The sequence below is a fragment of the Crotalus tigris genome, unplaced genomic scaffold (assembly GCF_016545835.1).
Source record: "Crotalus tigris isolate CLP2741 ecotype Arizona unplaced genomic scaffold, ASM1654583v1 scf7180000019068.10715455, whole genome shotgun sequence".
Taxonomy (NCBI): Eukaryota; Metazoa; Chordata; class Lepidosauria; order Squamata; family Viperidae; genus Crotalus; species Crotalus tigris.
The window spans coordinates 5,481,737-5,502,232 of NW_024097358.1; the positions used below are offsets into that span (position 1 = coordinate 5,481,737).

The 20,496-nt window shown below is 41.3% G+C and overlaps 1 protein-coding gene across 3 annotated transcripts in view; it reads left to right on the forward strand.

Moving 5' to 3' along the window:
• Positions 1 to 20,496, forward strand: part of FBN1 (fibrillin 1) — a 162,089-nt gene that overhangs the window by 20,073 nt on the left and 121,520 nt on the right. For all 3 annotated transcript variants that reach the window (XM_039359016.1, XM_039359017.1, XM_039359018.1), the window contains exons 5-6: positions 7,253 to 7,348; positions 9,536 to 9,631. In XM_039359016.1, coding sequence (XP_039214950.1) covers positions 7,253 to 7,348; positions 9,536 to 9,631 — 192 coding nt within the window. The remainder of the gene's footprint in view (positions 1 to 7,252; positions 7,349 to 9,535; positions 9,632 to 20,496) is intronic.

Consider the following 20,496-nt stretch of genomic DNA (forward strand, 5'->3'; position numbering starts at 1 on the left):
TATGGCAAATCTAGACAGCATACTCAAAAGCAGAGATATTACCCTGCCAACAAAAGTGCGTATAGTCAAAGCCATGGTTTTCCCAGTTGCAATGTATGGCTGTGAAAGCTGGACCATAAGAAAGGCCGAGCGCCAAAGAATTGAGGCCTTCGAATTATAGTGCTGGAGAAGACTCCTGTAAGTGCCCTGGACTGCAAGGCGTTCAAACCAGTCAGTCCTAGAGGAGATCAACCCCGACTGCTCTTTAGAAGGCCAGATTCTGAAGTTGAAACTCAAGTACTTTGGCCACCTAATGAGAAGGAAGGACTCAACTGGAGAAGAGCCTAATGCTGGGAAAGATGGAGGGCAAGAGAAGAAGGGGACGACAGAGAATGAGGTGGCTGGATGGAGTCACTGAAGCAGGAGGCGTGAGCTTAAATGGATTCCAGAAGATGGTAGAGGACAGGAAGGCCTGGAGGAACGTTGTCCATGGGGGTCGCGATGGGTCGGACACGACTTCACAACTAACAACAACAACAACAACTGTAACATCTGGTCATTCATTACCAGGCACGTTCAAGCAGAATTGAGAGGCATGCAAGGGCGTTCATTGACCTAGTTTTTCAGTAAATGGTATTAATTATCATTCAAATGTATTATGCTGGTCTGGAACTGTTTTATGGATTTGTAAAGGAGTTGAAACCATGAGAAAGCGAAAAGTAGGATAAACATTTACATTGAGTAGAATAAAATTAATACCATGCAGATAGAAAGTTAACTCCTATTGTCGGCAGCATGAATGTTTAGATCTCATGTTGGTTAGCTTCCCAGTGGTATGTAAGATCAGTAGTCCAATTCTACTTTTATTAGAGGACTCGTGCTTTGTATTTACAGTTGCGTTCTTTTTGAGTTGTGTTTTAAATTCATTTGTGGTTTTGTTTCCTTTTTGCGCGGGCCACAGTTGAACCCAGTTCTTTTTGATGCAGAGACAGGACATAAATCTAATAAATTAATCTCTCTTTGTTTGCTGGTTTACTTGCACCGACAGGGATGCTCCCTTTAAATTATCTTTGTGCATCGTTTAATGAGGTTCAGATAACGAATTCTGTTTCACTAATCACACGCCAGAAAAAAAGGGGCTTCAGGAAAATATTTAATTATCGAAACACTCTAAATATACAGTAAGCTTTTGACCTGAAATGTCCTCCTAATTCTTAGACTACAATTTCCATCTTCCCCAGCCTCGTGGGTATAAAGGGGAATTGTAATCCAGCATACAAGTGGTCCTTGAGTTAGGACCACAACTGAGCCCAAAATTTCTGTTGTTAAGAGAGTTTTGCCCCATTTCACAATCTTCCTTGCCACAATTGTCAAGTGAACCACTGCAGTTGTTAAGTTAGTGACACGGTTGTGAAGCGAATCGGGCTTCCCATTGGACTTTGATTGTCAGAAGGTCGCTAAAGGGGATCACGTGACCTCAGGATGCTGCAACTGTCATAAATATGAGTCAGTCTGAATTTTGATCACATGGCCACGGGGATGCTGCCATGGTCATAAGTGTGAAAAACGGTCATAACTCCCTTTTTTCAGTGTCATTATAACATTGGTCACTAAATGAAACTGTTGTAAGTCGAGGACCACTTGTATAGGGAAGACACCAACTGGAGGCAGCCATACTTAAAAATGTTCAATGCAATTGACTGTTTCTCTATTGCTCAATCGAAGACTTTTCCAGTGGTTGATTGATAAAATAAGATTTTTTTAACCATGGTAGGTTTTCTCCCCCCATTCTCTGAACTAAGCAACAGCCTGAAATGCTTAAAGCTTTGCATCTGTTCTTTGCCTGGACCTCAGCGCTGAGACATGGCTGGCAATGACGGCCATGCATGCTTTTTTTAAAAAATAAAAAAAATAAAAAAATCCGGATCCTCCTCTGCATTTATCCTCTTAGACCTCACAGATGTTTCCCGCAAGTCCATTGTTCTTCCGTCAGGATTTCAAAGAGATGGTGGATGAGATGGAAGAACAGCTCCACTGGGCTGGCCAAGAGTCCAGTCTTTTAGTTCAGATAAACACCAGCCAGATACTCGCAGCCCATAGCCCACTCCGGTTGTTACTTCCTAGCAGTGTCTGTTCCAATGAAACGAGGGGGTCCTTGGTGCTCTCTGAGCTTGCTGGTTTTCTTGCAGATGTTTCATTAGCCAAACTAGCTAATATCATCAGTGCTAGAAGGGAGAGGGGTGGGAGGAGGAGATGGAGGTGGAGGTGGGCTGTGGGGTCCTTGGTGCTCTCTGAGCTTGCTGGTTTTCTTGCAGATGTTTCATTACCCAAACTAGCTAACATCATCAGTGCTAGAAGGGAGAGGGGTGGGAGGAGGAGATGGAGGTGGAGGTGGGCTGTGGGGTCCTTGGTGCTCTCTGAGCTTGCTGGTTTTCTTGCAGATGTTTCATTACCCAAACTAGCTAACATCATCAGTGCTAGAAGGGAGAGGGGTGGGAGGAGGAGATGGAGGTGGAGGTGGGCTGTGGGGTCCTTGATGCTCTCTGAGCTTGCTTGTTTTCTTGCAGACGTTTCATTAGCCAAACTAGCTAACATCATCAGTGCTAGAAGGGAGTAGGTTTTGCTGTCAGTTTATATGCCAGTGGCTTGCCTGTCACTGTTGGTGGGGATGGTCTTCGGGACTCTGTTTGGCCTCTTTATTGTTGGTTTCTTTGTCAGCTTCTTGACTGGGGTATTGTTTACTTGACTGCTGGTCTGATGTTAATCCTGGAGTTAATCTATGCTGATCAGGGTGCTGGTTGCTGGTGGACAGGTGGGAGAACACATTCATGAATACCAACTGGCCGTTCAAAGACACAATGGAAACTCTTTTAAAGTCACAATGTACAGACAGACTTAATCATAGTTTCAGTCGGGAAAATGCGACCATCCTAGACCAAACCAAATCCAGTAATGCCAGGGAATTTCTAGGAGCCTGGCACTCTGACAAATTAGCCACCCATAGAGGAATAGACATTAACAGCATCTATAGACTATAATAATAATAAAGTTGGAAGGGGCCTTCGAGGTCATCTAGTCCAGCCCGCTGCTCAGGTAGGAAACCCTATACCATTTCAGACAAATGTCCAGTTTCTTCTTAAAAACTTCCAGTGTTGGAGCATTCACCGCTTCTGGTGGCAGGTTGTTCCACTGGTTAATTGTCCTAACTGTCAGGAAGATTCTCCTTAGTTCCAGGTTGCTTTTCTCCTGGCTTAGTTTCCACCCGTTGCTTCTTGCCCTTCCTTCAGGCGCCTTGGAGAAGAGCTTGACTCCCTCTTCTTTGTGTATGCCAGCCCAAAAGACCCAAGCACCTCTCCACCAGCAATCAGCACCCAGATCAGCACTAGAATATAAATAGAGAGCAACTCCCACTCCTTACAACTAGCACTGATGGTGTTACCTAGATTGGCTAATGAAACGGCTGCAAGAAACCAAGCAAGCTCAGAGAGCGCCAAGGATCTTTCAGTGTCTGCTCCTTACAAACCACAAACCATGGTCTCAGCTTCCCTTTGGAGCCCCGTTCTGTAGACCAGTGCTGATGTCTACTTTCTCATGACCTCGAATTGTATAAATTAATAACAGATTATGTGAACTAATTTCTTTTTCCTCTCTCTCTTTGAGGAAAGCTACCACTGCCAGTTTCACTTGGGATTTAAGAAGTAGCGACAGAATTGTCTGAATCATTTTATTAATGCTTTTTCTCATCTTTAAAAATGACCCCAGTGCCAAAATTATTCCGAGGAAACTTTGAGTGTTCAGCGGTTCAGGGTTTCCGGATTGAGAGGATCATTGCGTTTGCATGTCAGTTGTATATGTTTTCCCTGAATATGTGCCCTCTTTGTATACTTGTGCTGTTGAATTTTCTCCTACATGGAGATTCCAGCTTACGTAGTGAAGTTTGGAAGCCAAGAACTGCATTACAATTTTTTTAGGAGATGGACAGAAACCGTGTTTCTATCATTCTGTTTGTCCAGGTGTCTGAATTAGGCTGACCTCTTTTAAAAATGCAAATTGAGCCAAAATCTGTAACTTCCTACTCATATGCTGGGTTTATCTCATATACTTAACTCTAAACTTGGAAAAAAACCCTAATTTATGTGTTCATAAAGTTTGTTAAGGCAATAGCTCTAATATAATAATGTAGTAAACATTCATTTTAACTTACTTTTATGTGTTATGGGAAATCCACCTTAGTTCATCTTCTTCTAAATAGTTTAGATTATTACTGGGATCAAGTTGAAATAAAGGGTATTTACCCATGCTTTCACCTGTGGTTAGGCTCAGTTTGATGACTTCTAAGCAGACAAAACTCAGTTTATTGTTTAGGCCCTAATTTTTAGGAATATGTGGAATCTCACAGGAAACTCTATAGCTCCTCCAAGAAAGGCTGATGTTGAAATCCTTGAAACTAGAGATGTGTTACCACTGGCTAACACTCAGCCATTGCAGGACATGGGGTCTTCTGTGAAACGTACAAAGTTGATTTGAATGGGTGCCATGTTTTCCACTTTACTGTAACAGGAAAGAAAACACTTACCGTAAAACAACTTAAGTAAACATTTACTTACAAGATTCAACGTATTGTACAATTGCAACTCCACCTATTCTTTAAAACAATATCCTCCAAAAATGGTGAAGCAAGTACCGCATCTAGCTTGCCAATGAATGAATAAAGAAGAAATAATTTTCCTTGGCGTGGGAAAGTGCTTTTGAGTATAGTTAAAGCATATGATCTGGAGTCGTACTCACTTTGGAAAGATCAAGAAAACTCCTTAGCTTATTTCTGGAGAATGTTTATAGACATTCACAGATAGGCACCAGTAGTCCTGGACTTACGACCACAAAATTTCTGTTGCTACGTGAGACAGACGTTAAGTGGATTTTGCCCCCTTTTGCGAAACTTTCTTGCCAAAATTGTTACACGAATCACTGAAGTGGTTAAGTTAGTAACACGGTTATTAAGTGAAGCTGGCTTCCCGATTGTCTTGTAAGAAGGTCACAAAAGGGGATCGTGTGACACTGCAACCGTCATAAGCCTGAGTCAGTCGCCAATTTTGATCACGTGACCATGGGGATGCCGCTACGGCCGTGTGAAAAACCATCGTAAATCCCTTTTTTCAGTGCCGTCGTAACTCTGAACGGTCACTAAACAAACTCGAGGACTACCTGTGTAGAGATTATATAGGAATCTATGACTTTGTATCGAAGCTACTGCTCAACCTATTTGAAAATATTTTAAATGGCTTTGGTGATTATGTGGGAATGGAAGCTGGCTTTTGGCACGCTCCGCTCTAATTGAAATCAGTTTTGTGGTTTTAAGTTTCTAGCCCGCCTGGCAGATGATATCATTTCCTATGTGTTTTCTCATTGGATCTGTTTTTCCTACAATTTTATAAAGCTTAATTGAACCATTTTTCAGGCTAGGGCTGTGGCTACCCCTGCTGCCCCTGATCAGTTTAGGATGAAATAGATGGTGTCTGCCAATTGATTATTCTTAAAGTTGTTTTTTTTCTCTAAGCTAAATTTAAGTCCTCCTAGGAGCCAGAGTAAAAGCTCAACTATAATGTAGCTTAATATTACAAAGGCTGATTTTTCAGAAATCTAGACAGCAGCGTCTGGGTGGGCTTCTAATCGCTGGGATCAGAACAAACAGAAAATGGACATTTTAATCTGCTTTTGGGCTGTGGTTTAGATCAAAAGTAGCTCCTTTGAAGCTTCTTGTTGAAGCAACATAAAATCTATTGGGGCCATTAAGGGAAAAAAAAACCTATATGTAAATGCACAGAACACAAAAGTTTGGCCTGAACTTTTCAATGTCCCATTGATTTAATGGTCCGAGTTTTGCAGATTTCACAACGGCTGGTTTGCATCACGCTATGACCAACCTTGCATAATGTGTGATTCTTCCTTTAGCATGCTGTATGAATGAATGAAAATAATAATAATAATAATAATAATAATAATAATAATAATAATAGACAAGAAAGAACTGGAGAAGATAACAAAATACAAAGACCTACAAATAGAAATAGAAAAAGCAAGCAAGGGTAGTACCAATAGTCATAGGCGCCTTGGGTGCAATCCCAAAACAACTGGAGCACCACTTGAACACCATTATCATTGACAAATTCACTATTAGTCAATTGCAAAAGGCGGCCTTACTAGGAACTGCTTCCATCCTGCCACGATACTTGTAATACCATCAAACATCCACATCTGCCTATCCCAGGTCCTGGGTAAGGACTCGATAGGTAGACAAAATGCCAAATCCAGTCTGAACATCTGGCTGACTGTGCGATGATCCATAATAATAATAAAGTCATAAAGTCCCAGGTATTGCTTTCAGCAGACTCAAGCTCACGTAGGACTCATTACATGAGTTTAGACCAGATATTTTTATTTCACCTAATTTACTTTTACAAAATTCTTATTGTGAGAGATTAAAATTAAGAAAGACTCTGTTGACTGTGTTCCCAGAGCAAAGCTGAGATAAGCAACAAGCAAAAAAATATTTTTTTAGTTAATCTCAGCGTATTTGTAATGCTTGAATCCTTAAACTAAGTAATGTCACAGCTTTGTCTTAAAAATAATAGTTTGGAAGATATTTAAAAAGCGTATCAAGGGTTAACCATAGTTTTGGGTGAGTTAGGCTTTGTGGTTTAGAAATTGCAATAGTGTGGCCTTGTCCTTTTGAAGCTTGCTTTCATATTGGAATTCATTTCTGCTTTGTATATTTTGCATCTGCTTTAATTGGCATCCACTTGTAGAACGAGTAGAGAATTAAATTGCAAGATTTCTCCCTTCGCCCCAGCACTGACAACAATCAGGTGCCACTTTCTAGTTTATTAACAATTGGCCATCTATGCTTTCAAATTTTGCTAGGTGGTTACATTTCCCCCATGTTGACAACTTAGTGGCATTGAAATACAGTAAATGGCAACACATGATATTTTACATTACATATTTACGTGACATTTTCTTTAGAAATTCTATCCTCCTTTGGTATTGAAAAGTTGAGCTCCATATTTTCCCATGTAAGGTTTTTTTTTTAGTTTTCATCTGCCAGTTTCTCTTGAGTCTTCCCTACCCCTGTATTCTCCGAAAGCGACAAGTGTAGCATTTGGCCTGCGAGTTTTCCGATGTCCTTTGCAGCACCGAGCGTAGAGGTGGACTGTGTCTGTTGCGTGTAGATGTTGTACACACCAGTAAATAATGGATTGTCTTTCTTTTCAAGTGCAACACTGCAACATCAGATGCATGAACGGTGGGACTTGCAGTGATGATCATTGTCTCTGTCAAAAGGGATACACCGGAACACACTGTGGGCAGCGTAAGTAAACAGAATATTCAGTTGGAATTCAGCTACACTGTCCAGTTCAGTGATGGCGAACCTTTTAGAGACCGAGTGCCCAAACTGCAATCCAAAACCCACTTATGCATCGTTGGGTGCCGGGTGGGTGTGGCCCATTAGGTGGATGTGGCCCATTGGGTGGGTGTGGCCCATTGGCTGGGCTTGGCTGCGATGGTAACAGCAGACTGGGTGGGACTAAAAAGTTCAATCAATCAATTCCAACTTTGCAAGATCTTTTTTTTCCCCGCAAGAAGTTGAAATTGACTGATTGATTGAACCTTTTTTTTTATACACGACGGCGGAGGCCTAAAGCGAAAAGGTTTTATAAAACCCAGCTGAAGGCCTAGGACTGGGGCGACGGCGCACGTGCCCACAGAGAGGGCTCTGAGTGCTGCCTCTGGCACCCGTGCCATAGGTTCGCCTTCACTGGTCCAGATGATAAAGAAGCAATTGAGAATTTAACAATTCACGGAGGAAGTACCCCAGCTCATAAAAACAACAGTAGCAAGAATACCTCTTCGTGGTGGAATCCCCAATGGTTGTTGCTCTTCATTCCACACACACACACACAGACACACAAACTCAGACAGAAACACAGACACACACCCCAAGTAACCTGAGAATAATGTTCTCCAATCACTTGATGCAGATTCCAGATTAGATCCAGATGAAAAATGTCACCCTTCTGAACAGAGGAATTTTGAGTACAGTAATGTTGTGAAACAGTCCTTCAGCTCGGCTTCAGTTGCCAAATTCTCATCTCAGCACTTCTACCTTGGCTGTAGTTAAAATAAAATAAAACTGAAAAAAAATCAGCCCCCCGATCAGCGTAGGCAACGATTGAATGTGGATTGCTTGTAATTTTTCAGAGAAGCTCGTAACTTTTCAAGAAGTGCCAGGAAAATTCCTGCTAGCTGGAATATGCCTCAGACAAATGCTTGAGACTCACTGCTGTAGACGTTTTTGTGTAATGTCATAAAGGTATTGGGCAACTTTTAAGCATTTAATATCCGATTAGTGACAAGTTTGTCATCGCAGCATCCAGTTCTTTTTGCATTCTGAAAGCAAATATGTGTCAGGCTTATCATGAAAAGTATAGTAAATTGTAAAGAGAGCCAGTTTGGTCTAGAACAGGGGTAGGTAACCTGGGCTCTTTTATGACTCGTGGACTTCAACTCCCAGAATTCCTGAGCCATCTGGCTCAGGAATTCTGGGAGTTGAAGTCCACGAGTCATAAAAGAGCCCAGGTTGCCTACCCGTGGTCTAGTGGTTAAGGCAGCAGGCTAGAAATCAGGATATCATGAGTTCTAGTCTTGTCTTAGTCATGTAAGCCAGCTGGGTGACCTTGTGCCAGTCACCTCAGCCCAACTCACCCCACAAGGGTTGTTGTTGTGAGGAAAATAGGCGGAAGAAGGAGTAGACATGTTTGCTGACAAGAAAGTTCCCACAGAGAGAGAATGGTTATATTTTAAAACAAGGGTGTCCAACCTTAGTAACTTTAAGACTAGTGGACTTCAACTCCCAGAATTCCCCAGTGCTGGCTGGAGAATTCTGGGAGTTGAAGTCCACAGGTCTTAAAGTGCTAAGGTTAGACACACCCCTTCTTAGACTCCAAGATTGTGCTGTCAAACAGTCTTCCAATTATCCCTTACCTGGAAAAGCAGGAGCTCGTATCCTACAATGAATATATGATTATTATTATTTATTTATCTAGTGGATATTACTCTTTAGATTGGGTATCTTCCAGTGATCGGAGTTCTAATCAAGAGCCTATCATTATGTTCAGCTCAAATCAATCTGCTGCAACATCAAAACTTTTTCACCCAAAGTTATGGACCTATAAAATTATATCGGACACAACATTATTTTCTGCAACAAAACAAAGTTTTGGAGTTTTCTACCACGTTTAGTCGACATCTGAATTAAGGATCAAATGTCTGGAAACCTGTGATTTACTACTGAGTCAAGTTGTGGACTCTGCTAGGTTTTATTTCTTCGTCATGGAGGGTGGACCTTATTCTTGCCCATTTTGCAATGTGAGTTGGAACTTTCTAGGAAGAGCTTCAACCTTTATTTATCCTCTTGAAAATTGTGAATGAATATTGATTATGAAAACCCAAGTTCTGGTAGCCTCTCGTTGACTTTTATTATTTGCTCCACTTGCAGCTGTCTGCGAAAATGGGTGTCTTAATGGAGGAAGGTGTGTTGCACCAAACAGATGTGCTTGCACATATGGCTTCACGGGACCTCAGTGTGAAAGAGGTAGGTGGGATTTCCATTTTCTAATCAAAACAATGGAAAACACTAAGCTGTCTTTGGGTATAAAAAGTCATTTACAACTAAGATGAGGTGCAAATGCACTAAAATGTTTGATTTGTTCTTTTAAATTGTTAACGTTTACTGGTGGAGTTTAGGCTCAATAAGTTTTTAGAAGACTGCATGTGTAGTGGAATGTAGTCTGGATTCCCAGGAGGGAGGGGCTGCATTCCAGAAGACCAAGAGGTAGCGAAGCTGAGATAGTTGGGTTAGGCGGAAGAAGGTCAAGATAGCTCCTCCTTATATTGTCAGAATATATCTTTGATGAAACAAGTGCTCACTTTTAGTTTGGCAAGATTTCTGTACATAAGTGGATGAGGTGTTTTGAGGTGATTTGGTGTATCTGTCATGGTTTTTGGAGTCTGTGTCAAGTACCACGGAAATCAAAAGATCCAGGCAGTTCAAATGGGTATAAAGATTCATTGCAAGCTTGAAGTGTCTACAAGAATCTGAACTACTAAGAGCCAAAGCCAATTGGCGGTGGATAAGGGTCAGTGGAATTCAACCGCTTGTGGGCGTGATGGTACTCATGACTGATGACATGTTTGATCCCTCCCACGGATTCAGCCTGGTCATTTCCTACATTGAAACTATGCTGGGGTTTGTCTATACAAAGTTTATGCCAGGCGTATATGCAGTGGTGGGATTCAAATATGTGAACAACCAGTTCTCTGTGTGGATGCCACTTCTGGAAGTCCATTCTGGGCCTGGGCAACAAAAAATTAGCTACTGGTTCTGCCAAACTGGTGCGAACTGGCTGAATCGCACCTCTGCGTATATGGTACACATACAGCCTCTATTTTTTTTTTAAAAAAAACACATACATTTTTTTTCTTTCAAAGTACATCTCAAGTTCACCCAGTCTCATGATATGTCAATGTTTGTACACAAGGCTGTGAACTCTCAAGAGTGAAATTTCCTGAAACTCTCAAGATTGATTAAACTCATGAATCTTCAGCCATTTTTTTAATTCCTTCCAACCTAATGAATGGTTGAAAATATATTTATATCTACCTGTCTGCCCATCAGTCGCGGATAACTCTCTGAAAACTGGCATCAGATCTGGTCTAAGAGGAGAATGGAGCAGAAGAGAGATTGAAAATGGGCTGAACCAGGTTGGATACTGCAGAAGAAAAACATAAAATTTATTCCTTTATTACATTTCACATTTCATGATGAATTGTGAAAGCTAGCTAATAAAAGAAATATAGTCACGTACATTTTAGCTCTCTGTTTAATATACATAAATGTCTTGGAGAATTTTTTTTTTTTTTTGGCAGACAGAATTATATTTAAGTGCTAAAAGTTAATGTCTATCCTGCCTGAAGTCTTACGGTTTGTTTTGTCTAGTTTTGCGGAGATCTTCTTCTGTAAAACTTATAAGGGTTTTGTTATCAGTTTTGTGAACATTTGCGTTGGGTCGCCATAGCAACTCACACAGCTGTTTCCAGATGAGACCATGACTCTATTTATTGGCTACACAGAATTCATTTTAAGGAAATTAAATCAAGTTTAATAGTATTTGGACAGAGACAGCAACAATAGCTGTTGAATTGTAATTGTCATCTGGCTGTCTTCTTGAAGATAACATGGTTTAATTGGAACAAAATGTGCTCACCCAGGGTATGAAAAATTCATAGAATAGGTTATATGTTCAATCAAGCATACATCTTTCTCACTTCAGTTTATATGTATCTCTCTCTCTCTTTCCATCCATCCATCCATCCCTGTCTCAGTCTAAACTGATAGATATTCCTAATGTGCATGAAACTCTGAATATATAGGATTAGATCCAACATTATCATTAATTATGCTCTGTGGGAAAAATAAATGATTACCCAGGTAGTAAAAGTAGAAGGTGATAAAACACTACAATTTATGTTTTTTTCTGCCACAGAGTCGAATACTGTATAAGAAACACTTTCCTAGTCTAAACAGAATATTTTGTGAATGTACTGGCAACGTCTCAGCCTTAAACAACAGAATTGGCCAAACATTAAGTTTCTAGTTATTTCGCTGCCTTTGGATCAAGGTCTGCTAATCTGGGGATGTCCAGATTTTGCTGAATTCACAACTGCAAACCTGTCTCTTCCTGTGCTAGCAACAGAAACTGAGCTTTGGAGATAGGCAGGTAGTCCCTGACTTAAAACCACAAGTGTGAGGGGTATTTTTGCGGTTGAGCAAGGCAGTTCACTGAGTCGCACTCAGTTCTACCACTTTTTTTTGCCACTGTTGTTGAACGCGTCACTAGCGGTTGTTAGGGAATTCTGCCGCCTTTAAATGAATCCAGCTTTCCCCATTGGCTTTTGCTTGCTGGGAAGGTTGTAAACGGGAATCACGTGATCCCAGAATGCTGCAGCCATCGTAAATAGATGTCGGGTGCCCAGTTTTGATCACGTGACCATGGGGATGCTTCACTGGTTGTAAATGCGAGGGCTGGTTGTAAGTCACATTTTCAATGCCGTTGTAACTAACGGTTACTAAATGAATAGTTGCAAGTCAAAGACTACCTTTATAAAGGAAAATAAATCTTATCTCTTCCTTAGGTTGTTGTGTGTGTGTTTCCTTGATTTTGGCCATTCAGGATAAGTTTGGGATGACCTCTTTTTGGGATGACCTCTTTATGTAGAAAGTAGGGGCCTAACCGCATTTCCAGCCTCTTTCCTTTTTCGCTGGACAAGATCCAGCCTGGACTCCAGACACTTCAAATATTAAGAGTGTAGCATGTGCTTTCTTGGTGTGCATACTTCATGGACAAACAGTGTCTGGTTTTCCTTTACAGTGTCTGCCTGTTCAGCTTGTGGGAAGTCCTATTTTGATCCCCCAGTTTTGATCTTAACAAATGCAAAACTTTTTTTTTTAAAAAAATTCAAATTCTGCCAGCTGCTTAAGAAACGGGTGGACTGCTTTTTAGCTAATCCACTCCTACTGTCCAAACTGAGGTTGGATCGGCATCTTCCCACTGTAAGAAGATAGAACAGGAACGTGTGTTTTATTTTTTTATTGTTTTCCTGTTCTAACCACTCAGGGGGTATCGAGCTGGAAATGCCATTTCAGACATCACGTTAGATAAACTGCAAGAAACTATTGGTTTAGCTCAGTGGTTCTCAACCTGTGGGTCGGGACCCCATTTGGGGTTGAACGACCATTTCACGGGGGTTGCCAAACAACGCAGTCCGCCATTTTTCCCCCCTTTTCCTTAGCTGTGCTCCTCCCTTTTATTCTATTGGCTTTTGAAAGCCAATAGAATAGACTCTCTTGAATAGAGTCTAATTCTATTGGCTTTCAAAAGCCAATAGGAATTGTCCAGGCTGTCTCTGCCCTGCTGAGCCCACCAAAAGTCCCATTCTGCAAACGGTGCTGCACCAGTTGAGTAGTCCTCGACTTACGACCAATTGAATAGTCCTCAATAGACCCCCCCCGGTTGGGGGTCGCGGCATTAAAAAGGTTGAGAACCATTGGTTTAGCTGCTGCTTTGGATAGGAAGGAACCAGGGGGGATTCGGTGAAATGGGCATGAACTTGCCTGCATGGAACACAACCAAGCTTAAATAACTGTAAATAAGAGTGTATCTAATTCAAGTCATGGTGTTATACAACGTATTTGCAGAATGTTAGCCTTCCTCTCAGTATAGACATAAAGAATGCATTTCTGGACAAAATACAGGTTAATCAGAGAAAAATGTGCGTTCCTTCAACCACAGCTTGAACGTTCTTTTAAATTTCAGCCGTTTCTTCCTTTGAAGCAAAAATCATCTGCCTGGTAATCCAAACGCTTCTGGATATATGAGTTTCCTCCTCGTTCTCCAAACTACTTAATGTTTTGGTCTAAACAGGAAGGACCAAGTTCATTGTTTGTTCAAATGAGATTCTGTCATTTGCACATGGCAGTTAAAATGCTGGCTGTCGGTGTCTCTTTTGAACTTGGGAAAGGACAGTTCCTCTGCCTTGAAAATGCTGGACTATGATTTTATACAATTGTAACTTTATTTATTTATTTATAAAATTTATTTATTAAAATTTATTCTGCATGCAAGCGAAGATTTCTCTGGAGTGGAAGAAATGAGCATCTGAGAAAATTTAACTTTCATAGCAAATACGTTTCTGTTTCCAGCTAATCTCAGGGATTTGTGTAAAATTCATCTAGTTCCCATTTTGACTTCTTTTTGAGATGCTTGTTAAATTTGTCACTGGGATTATAATGTAGGGAAAGAGGCCCAAATAAGGTATTTGAAGACACACACGTATGCTTATCTATGCCTGGATTTATATTTTGTGCTAAGCCATGATTTTTAACTAAAATCAGTTGAGGTGTGTTGGAAGTCCAGGGTTAAAACTACTAGCCTAGAAATTGCCAAGATTGAGAAACACAGCTATACTGTAATATTATTTGAAAAATAAATAAATAAAGTAATAGCATGTAAGATCAGCCTTTCTGGCTTAATGTTACGTTCATACCAAACCATTTGGACTTCACTAATCCATGATTTAAAAATGATGGCTTAGCATGAAGTATAAATTCACTTTATAGCTGACTAGAAACAAAATTATGACCTTATGATAAGCAAAGTCAGTAACAACTGTGTCAAGAAAAGTCATAAAATGACCTTAACTCACTTAATAATAATAATAAAGTTGGAAGGGATCTTGGAGGTCATCTAGTCCAACCCCCTGCTCAGGCAGGAAACTCTATACTATTTCAGACAAATGGCTGTCCAGCCTCGTCTTAAAAACTTCCAATGTTGGAGCATTCACCGCTTCTGGAGGCAGGTTGTTCCACTGGTTAATCGTTCTAACTGTCAGGAAAACTGTCAGGACTTAACAAATGTCTCACTTAACAACAGAAATTTTGGGCTCAGTTGTGGCCATAAGTCAAGGACTACCTGCATCCCAAACCCAGATCCTTAGGAATCGTCTCTTAAGGATAGTCACGGAAATCGGCGAATATCCCTGGCAGCGATGAGAGGAATGTTAGTCATTTCCAAACCGTGGCTCAGAAAAAGAAGAGGATTATGCCTGAGCATTATTTGATTTTTTCTTTTCAAAAGCCTTTCCAGCAATACGTCTGAATGATTTGTGACACTGTAAACCTTGTCTCCTCGGGAGCTTTAGTCATATGAAAATAATCTAATGCTTCCAATCTGCCTTGCCTCAGTGCGTGGAAATCTTGGCTGGTGGAACGCAAGCCAGAACATGGCGGTTTTGTGGGTGTCCATTCCTAACCCCGGTGACACTCAGTGATGAAATGCGGTTGCAATCTTGTGACCCGAACACTGTGGTTTTCTACGTGAATCACAGCACCGCAATCAAGTCCTTCAGAGGCAGAACTGGTTTCCTGACATTGCAAGTCAGGCTTCGTCACCATGTTCAAGTCCCTTCAGTTTTCAGGGCCAGGTTTTCCAGAAGTGGTTTGCCATTGCCTCCTTCTTAGGGCCGAGAGAAAGTGACTGGCCTACGGTCACCACCTGGCTTTGTGTCTAAGGTGGTGCTAGAACACCCAGTTTCCCAGTTTCCAGCCTGATGCCTTAATCCTTATACCAGACTAGCTCTCGTGCACCCTTAAAGTAATGCAAATGCTTAACTAAAATCTAAATCAGTGGTTCTCAACCTTTTTAATGCCGTGACCCCCAACCGGTCGTAAGTCGAGGACTACTCAATCAGTCGTAAGTCGAGGACTACTCAACTGGTGCAGCACCGTTTGCAGAATGGGACTTTTGGCGGGCTCAGCAGGGCAGAGACAGCCTGGACAATTCCTATTGGCTTTTGAAAGCCAATAGAATTAGACTCTATTCAAGAGAGTCTATTCTATTGGCTTTCAAAAGCCAATAGAATAAAAGGGAGGAGCACAGCTAAGGAAAAGGGGGGAAAAAATGGCGGGCTGCGTTGTTTGGCGACCCCTGTGAAATGGTCGTTCGACCCCAAATGGGGTCCCGACCCACAGGTTGAGAACCACTGATCTAAATGCACAAAATATACATTTGCCAAGATCTATATCGCATAGCTATACTGGTCTGGGACTTAATTAGTTAACTGCAGCTCCCAGCTATGCTCTTTTTTCTTTTTGCAAACTTGGGTTTGCATCTGCATAATCTGTTAAATACTTGGCTCAGAACAGCATTTGAACTGAATAAGCATTTTTTTTTTTTTTTACACTTTGAAGATAGTGATGAAGGACTAAAGTTCCCTTCTTCTTTACAGAATAGGCCTGAAATAAGCCAGGCAATTGGTTTTGGAAATTGATGACTGTCCATAAGATCTGAGGAATTTCTGAGCTGCCATGGTTTATCCTGTAATTTTTTTCTTTGGAACTCTCTCTGTGAATCAGTGACAAAATTGAACCTCCTGTCTTTTACTGCATCTAGTTCTGGTCACCGCAATATAAAAACAGATGTTTAGACTTTGGAAACAGAGTGCCAGAGAAGAGCATCAAAGATGATTAGGGGCCTGGAGGCTAAGACATATGAAGAATGGTTTCAGGATTTGGATATGTCTAGTCTAGTGAAAAGAAGGATTAAGGGTAACATGATAGCAGTGTTCCAATATCTGAAGGTCTGCCACAAAGAAGAGGGGATCAATCTATTTTCCAAAGCCCCAGAAGGCAGGACAAGAAGCAATGGATGAAAAGAGTATAGAGAAGAGCAACAAAGATGATTAGGGGACTGGAGCCTAAAACATATAAGGAACGGTTGCTGGAATTGGGTATGTCTAATTTAATGAAGAGAAGGACAAGGGGGGACATGATAGCAGTGCTCCAATATCTTAGGGGCTACCACAAAGAAGACGGAGTCAAGCTATTCTTCAAAGCACCAGAGGGCAGGACAAGAAGCAATGGGTGGAAACTAATCAAGGAGAGAAGCAACCTAGAACTAAGGAGAAACTTCCTGACAGTGAGAACAATTAATCAGTGGAACAACCTTCCTCCAGAAGCTGTGAATGGTCCAACACTGGAAGTTTTTAAGAAGAGACTGGACAGCCATTTGTCCAAAATGGTGTAGGGTTTCCTGCCTGAGCAGGGCGTTGGACTAGATGACCTCCAAGGTCCCTTCCAACTTCATCATCATCATCATCAACTAAGCAAGGATTTCCTAATGATGAGGACAATTAACCCGTGGAATGCCTTGCCTCCAGAAATCGTGGGTACTCCATCACTGGAGGCTTTTAAGAAGAGATTGGACAGCCATTTGTCAGAAATGGTGTAGGATCTCCTGCTTGAGCCCGGGGTTGGACTAGAAGACCTCCAAGGTCCCTTCCAACTGTGTTATTCTATTGTTTATATGAAGAAATATGCCTTTTATCTTTGTCTGCAAGAGAAAAAGACACCTCTCTTGGAAATTCCTGAATCTGCTGGATAGGCAAAGCAAAATAAAATAAAATAAAATAAAATAAATCTATAATAGGGCACTTGATCGTCTTTGGCTGAATTTTCCTTCAGTCTGGTTCACCCATCACAGTAAGTCATCACGTGCTTTGCTGCTCCTGTTTAGCAGCCACTTGTAATTTATGAAATAACGCTTAACAGAAACAACCCCCCACCCCCCCTTGCTGCAATCTGAATTCACCAAGGCAGAAGACTAGAAAGGATTTATAAATTACCTTTACTGGACTTTGTGCTTGAGGTGGGGGAAAAAAATGTGAAACTTTGATTGTGGTTTTTACCAATTCGATAGGCTTGTTGTTCTAGAAACGGCCAGTTTATACTATTATGTAAAAGTAAAAAGTTGAGGTTTGATGTTATTGTCTTATTCTTCTGCACCCTAGGGAATCGGAAGTCCATGCTTTTTCTTTCTTCCCTCCCTTTCCCCTCCCCTTTTCCCTCCCTGGTTTTTCCTACTATTTCTTTTGTATTTTTGTGTTGTATGTTATAAACTAATAATAAAAAATGGGGAAAAAATAAATTACCTTTATTAGCCATAGTTTGGATTTGGATTGGCCTCTCTGCGCAGAAGAGGGGAAAAAAAAAAACAACCTCTCGGTCCTGCCAAAGCTTTAAAACAGTTAAGCTGGGTGGACCGTTAGTTTTGTTCCCCTGATGACCTGAGAGAACGAGAACAGAGTTCCCAGATGTTTACACTGTCTGGGTATTTGTTGATTGAGCCTCAGTAGTTTGCATTTATTGTCTTACTGTATTGGCTGAACATCCGTATACTTCTTGCCGGCAAGCATTTGGGAGACTCCCTCATCTCCCATTTACAACGTTATAGCGTGACCTCATCTTGCCTTTATACCTTTCCATTAGTCTCCTTCGCTATTGCAATGATATTGTAAGACAGCAGATTTTTAAAAAAACCAAACCATTTTACAACCCCGTAATCCCTTAATTTGGGGTGACTGGATGGAGCTGAGCATTTACTGGCTGGATGCCCTTCCTGACGCCTATGCGGAGTTTGCAGCAGGTATTTTTTCTTGGCGCCCGAGGAGAGAAAACATCTACCTGGAATTGAACTCTCAATCTTTCGAATGGGAGGCCAGCGTCATCACCCCTAGGCCACCACGCTGCTCATTAAGACAGCAGATTCTGTTTTACCTAAAAGAGGAAAGCTCAAGTAAGATCATAACCATGCTTGTGGTCTCTCTTAATTAGCACCTCACTTAATGACCGAGTTACCAGTCTCAACTGTAGTCGCTAAATGAGGACTACTCACCCTGTAGCTTATTAAACAATGATTTAGAGAATTGCCTGCATCTAGCCAATGTTTGATATGTTTTAATGTATCCCAAAATTTCGGACACTGTATATCAGTGGTGGCGAACCTATGGCGCGGGTGCCAGAGGCGGCACTCAGAGCCCTCTCTGTGGGCACGCAGGCCGTCGCCCCAGTCCTAGGCCTTCAGCTGGGTTTTATAAAACCTTTTTGCTTTAGGCCTCCGCTGCCGTGTGCAAAAAAAAAAAAAAAAAGGTTCAATCAGTCAATTTCAATTTCTCGCGGGAAAAAAAAGATCTTGCAAAGTTGGAATTGACTGATTGAACTTTTTAGTCCCACCCAGTCTGCCGTTACCACCGCAGCCACGCCCACCCAATGGGTCACACCCACCCCAATGGGCCACACCCAGCCAATGGGCCACACCCACCCGGCACTCGACGATGCATAAGTGGGTTTTGGGTTGCAGTTTGGGCACACAGTCTCTCAAAGATTCGCCATCACTGCTGTATATCCTTAAGCCAATCTGAATTTTGCTGCATCTTGATTTATATTGGCCACAAGAAACCACCCAAATAACTCTCCGTGGTGATTACTTATAAATCCTTAATCTGTTAATCAGTCAAAATAGATTTTGTTCTCCTTTGCAGGAAGATTGAACGTTGCAAGGCATTGCAAGAGGGATGAGGGTGTTTGCAATTTTAAGGAACTGCCATTTGTCGGTTAAGGCTTGTGTCCTTTTCTTTCAGCTTGGTATTTAGTGAGGAGTCTTCAAAAAGATGTTAAGCCGATGAGACAAGTCACTGTCAGATTAACACGTACTAGGAAGGCCTCTTCTAAATTAATCGATTATTTAACCTGCTGTGAAATGTGAATGAAAAAAAACAGCTTCACTCATCATGATTAATTAAGCAATCCTAAAGAAACCAGAGCTTATATAGAAAAGATCAAGGTTTAGGATCTATATTATCCCTGTAACAAATGTAGTCTTATAACGCTTTTACGTCTTGGAATTGTGGTTTGGAGATCAGCCAGGTGTTCGCTTTTGAACCATTCTTTCTTCAGTTGATTACAGTAGACTGTAAAAGTGGGTGGGGTCCTTTTGGTTGGTCTCCAAAGAAACTGAGTAATAATTGACCTAGCGTACAGAGTGTATGAATAAACTATTCTTTTTGGTAAGAAATGTATGTTTTACAGAGTGTCCCGGAGTTCACATCCGTGTGTTTTCCCCTTCTCCTTCTTTCGCAAATTCGAAATGTTTTGAACATGCTCAGCTGCTCCATTTTATCTCTCCTTCAGCAAACAACCCCGGAGAGGGTATTAGATAAATGCCTAAGTTCACAATATGGTGAATTTGAAAGATTTTTCAGTGGAAATCTCTCTACCGTAGAGGTAGTGTTCGACTTAGACCACAACGGAGCCCACAATTTCTGTTGCTGAACATTTGCTAAGTGAGCTGCGCCTCACTTTACTGTCTTTCTGGCCACAGTTGTTAAATGAGTCACTGCAGTTTATCAAATTGGTAACAGGGTTTTTAAGTGAATCTGGTTTCCCCATTGACTTTGCTTGTCAGAAGTTCGCAAAAGTTGATCACATGACCCCGGGAACACTGCAGTCGTCATAAATGCGAGCCAGTTGCCCAGTGTCTCAGCTTTGATCACATGACCACGGAGATGCTACAACGGCCGTAAGTGTGAAAAACGGTCAGTGCCGTTGTAAGTTCTATCTGAGATCTTAGAAATTTGCTGGCTTGTTGTATGCTTCTCAATAATATACATTGTATTTGTTTAGATCTCTTGTTAGCCATTTCAGGATGGTTATTCTGAAAAACAGGAGAGAAACAATCATAAAGGAAACATTGCTGTATCTCTGTTACCTTCTTTGCAAACTAGTGATAAAAATGTTAATTGCAGTTGCAATTTTTCTTTTCTTTTTTTTTTTTCTGTTTACAGTACTTATTTTTTAGTTTGTTACTTGATTATGAGGAGCCAGTTCAGAGTAGTTGTTAAAATGTCAGGTTAAAACTGGAAAACTGTGAGTTCTAGTTCTGCCTTAGGCAGAAAGCCAGCTGAGTGATCTTGGGCCAGTCACACTCTCTCTGCCCTAGGAAGAAGGCAATGGCAACCACTTCTGAAAAACCTCGTCCAGTAAACTGCACGAACTTATTCAAACAG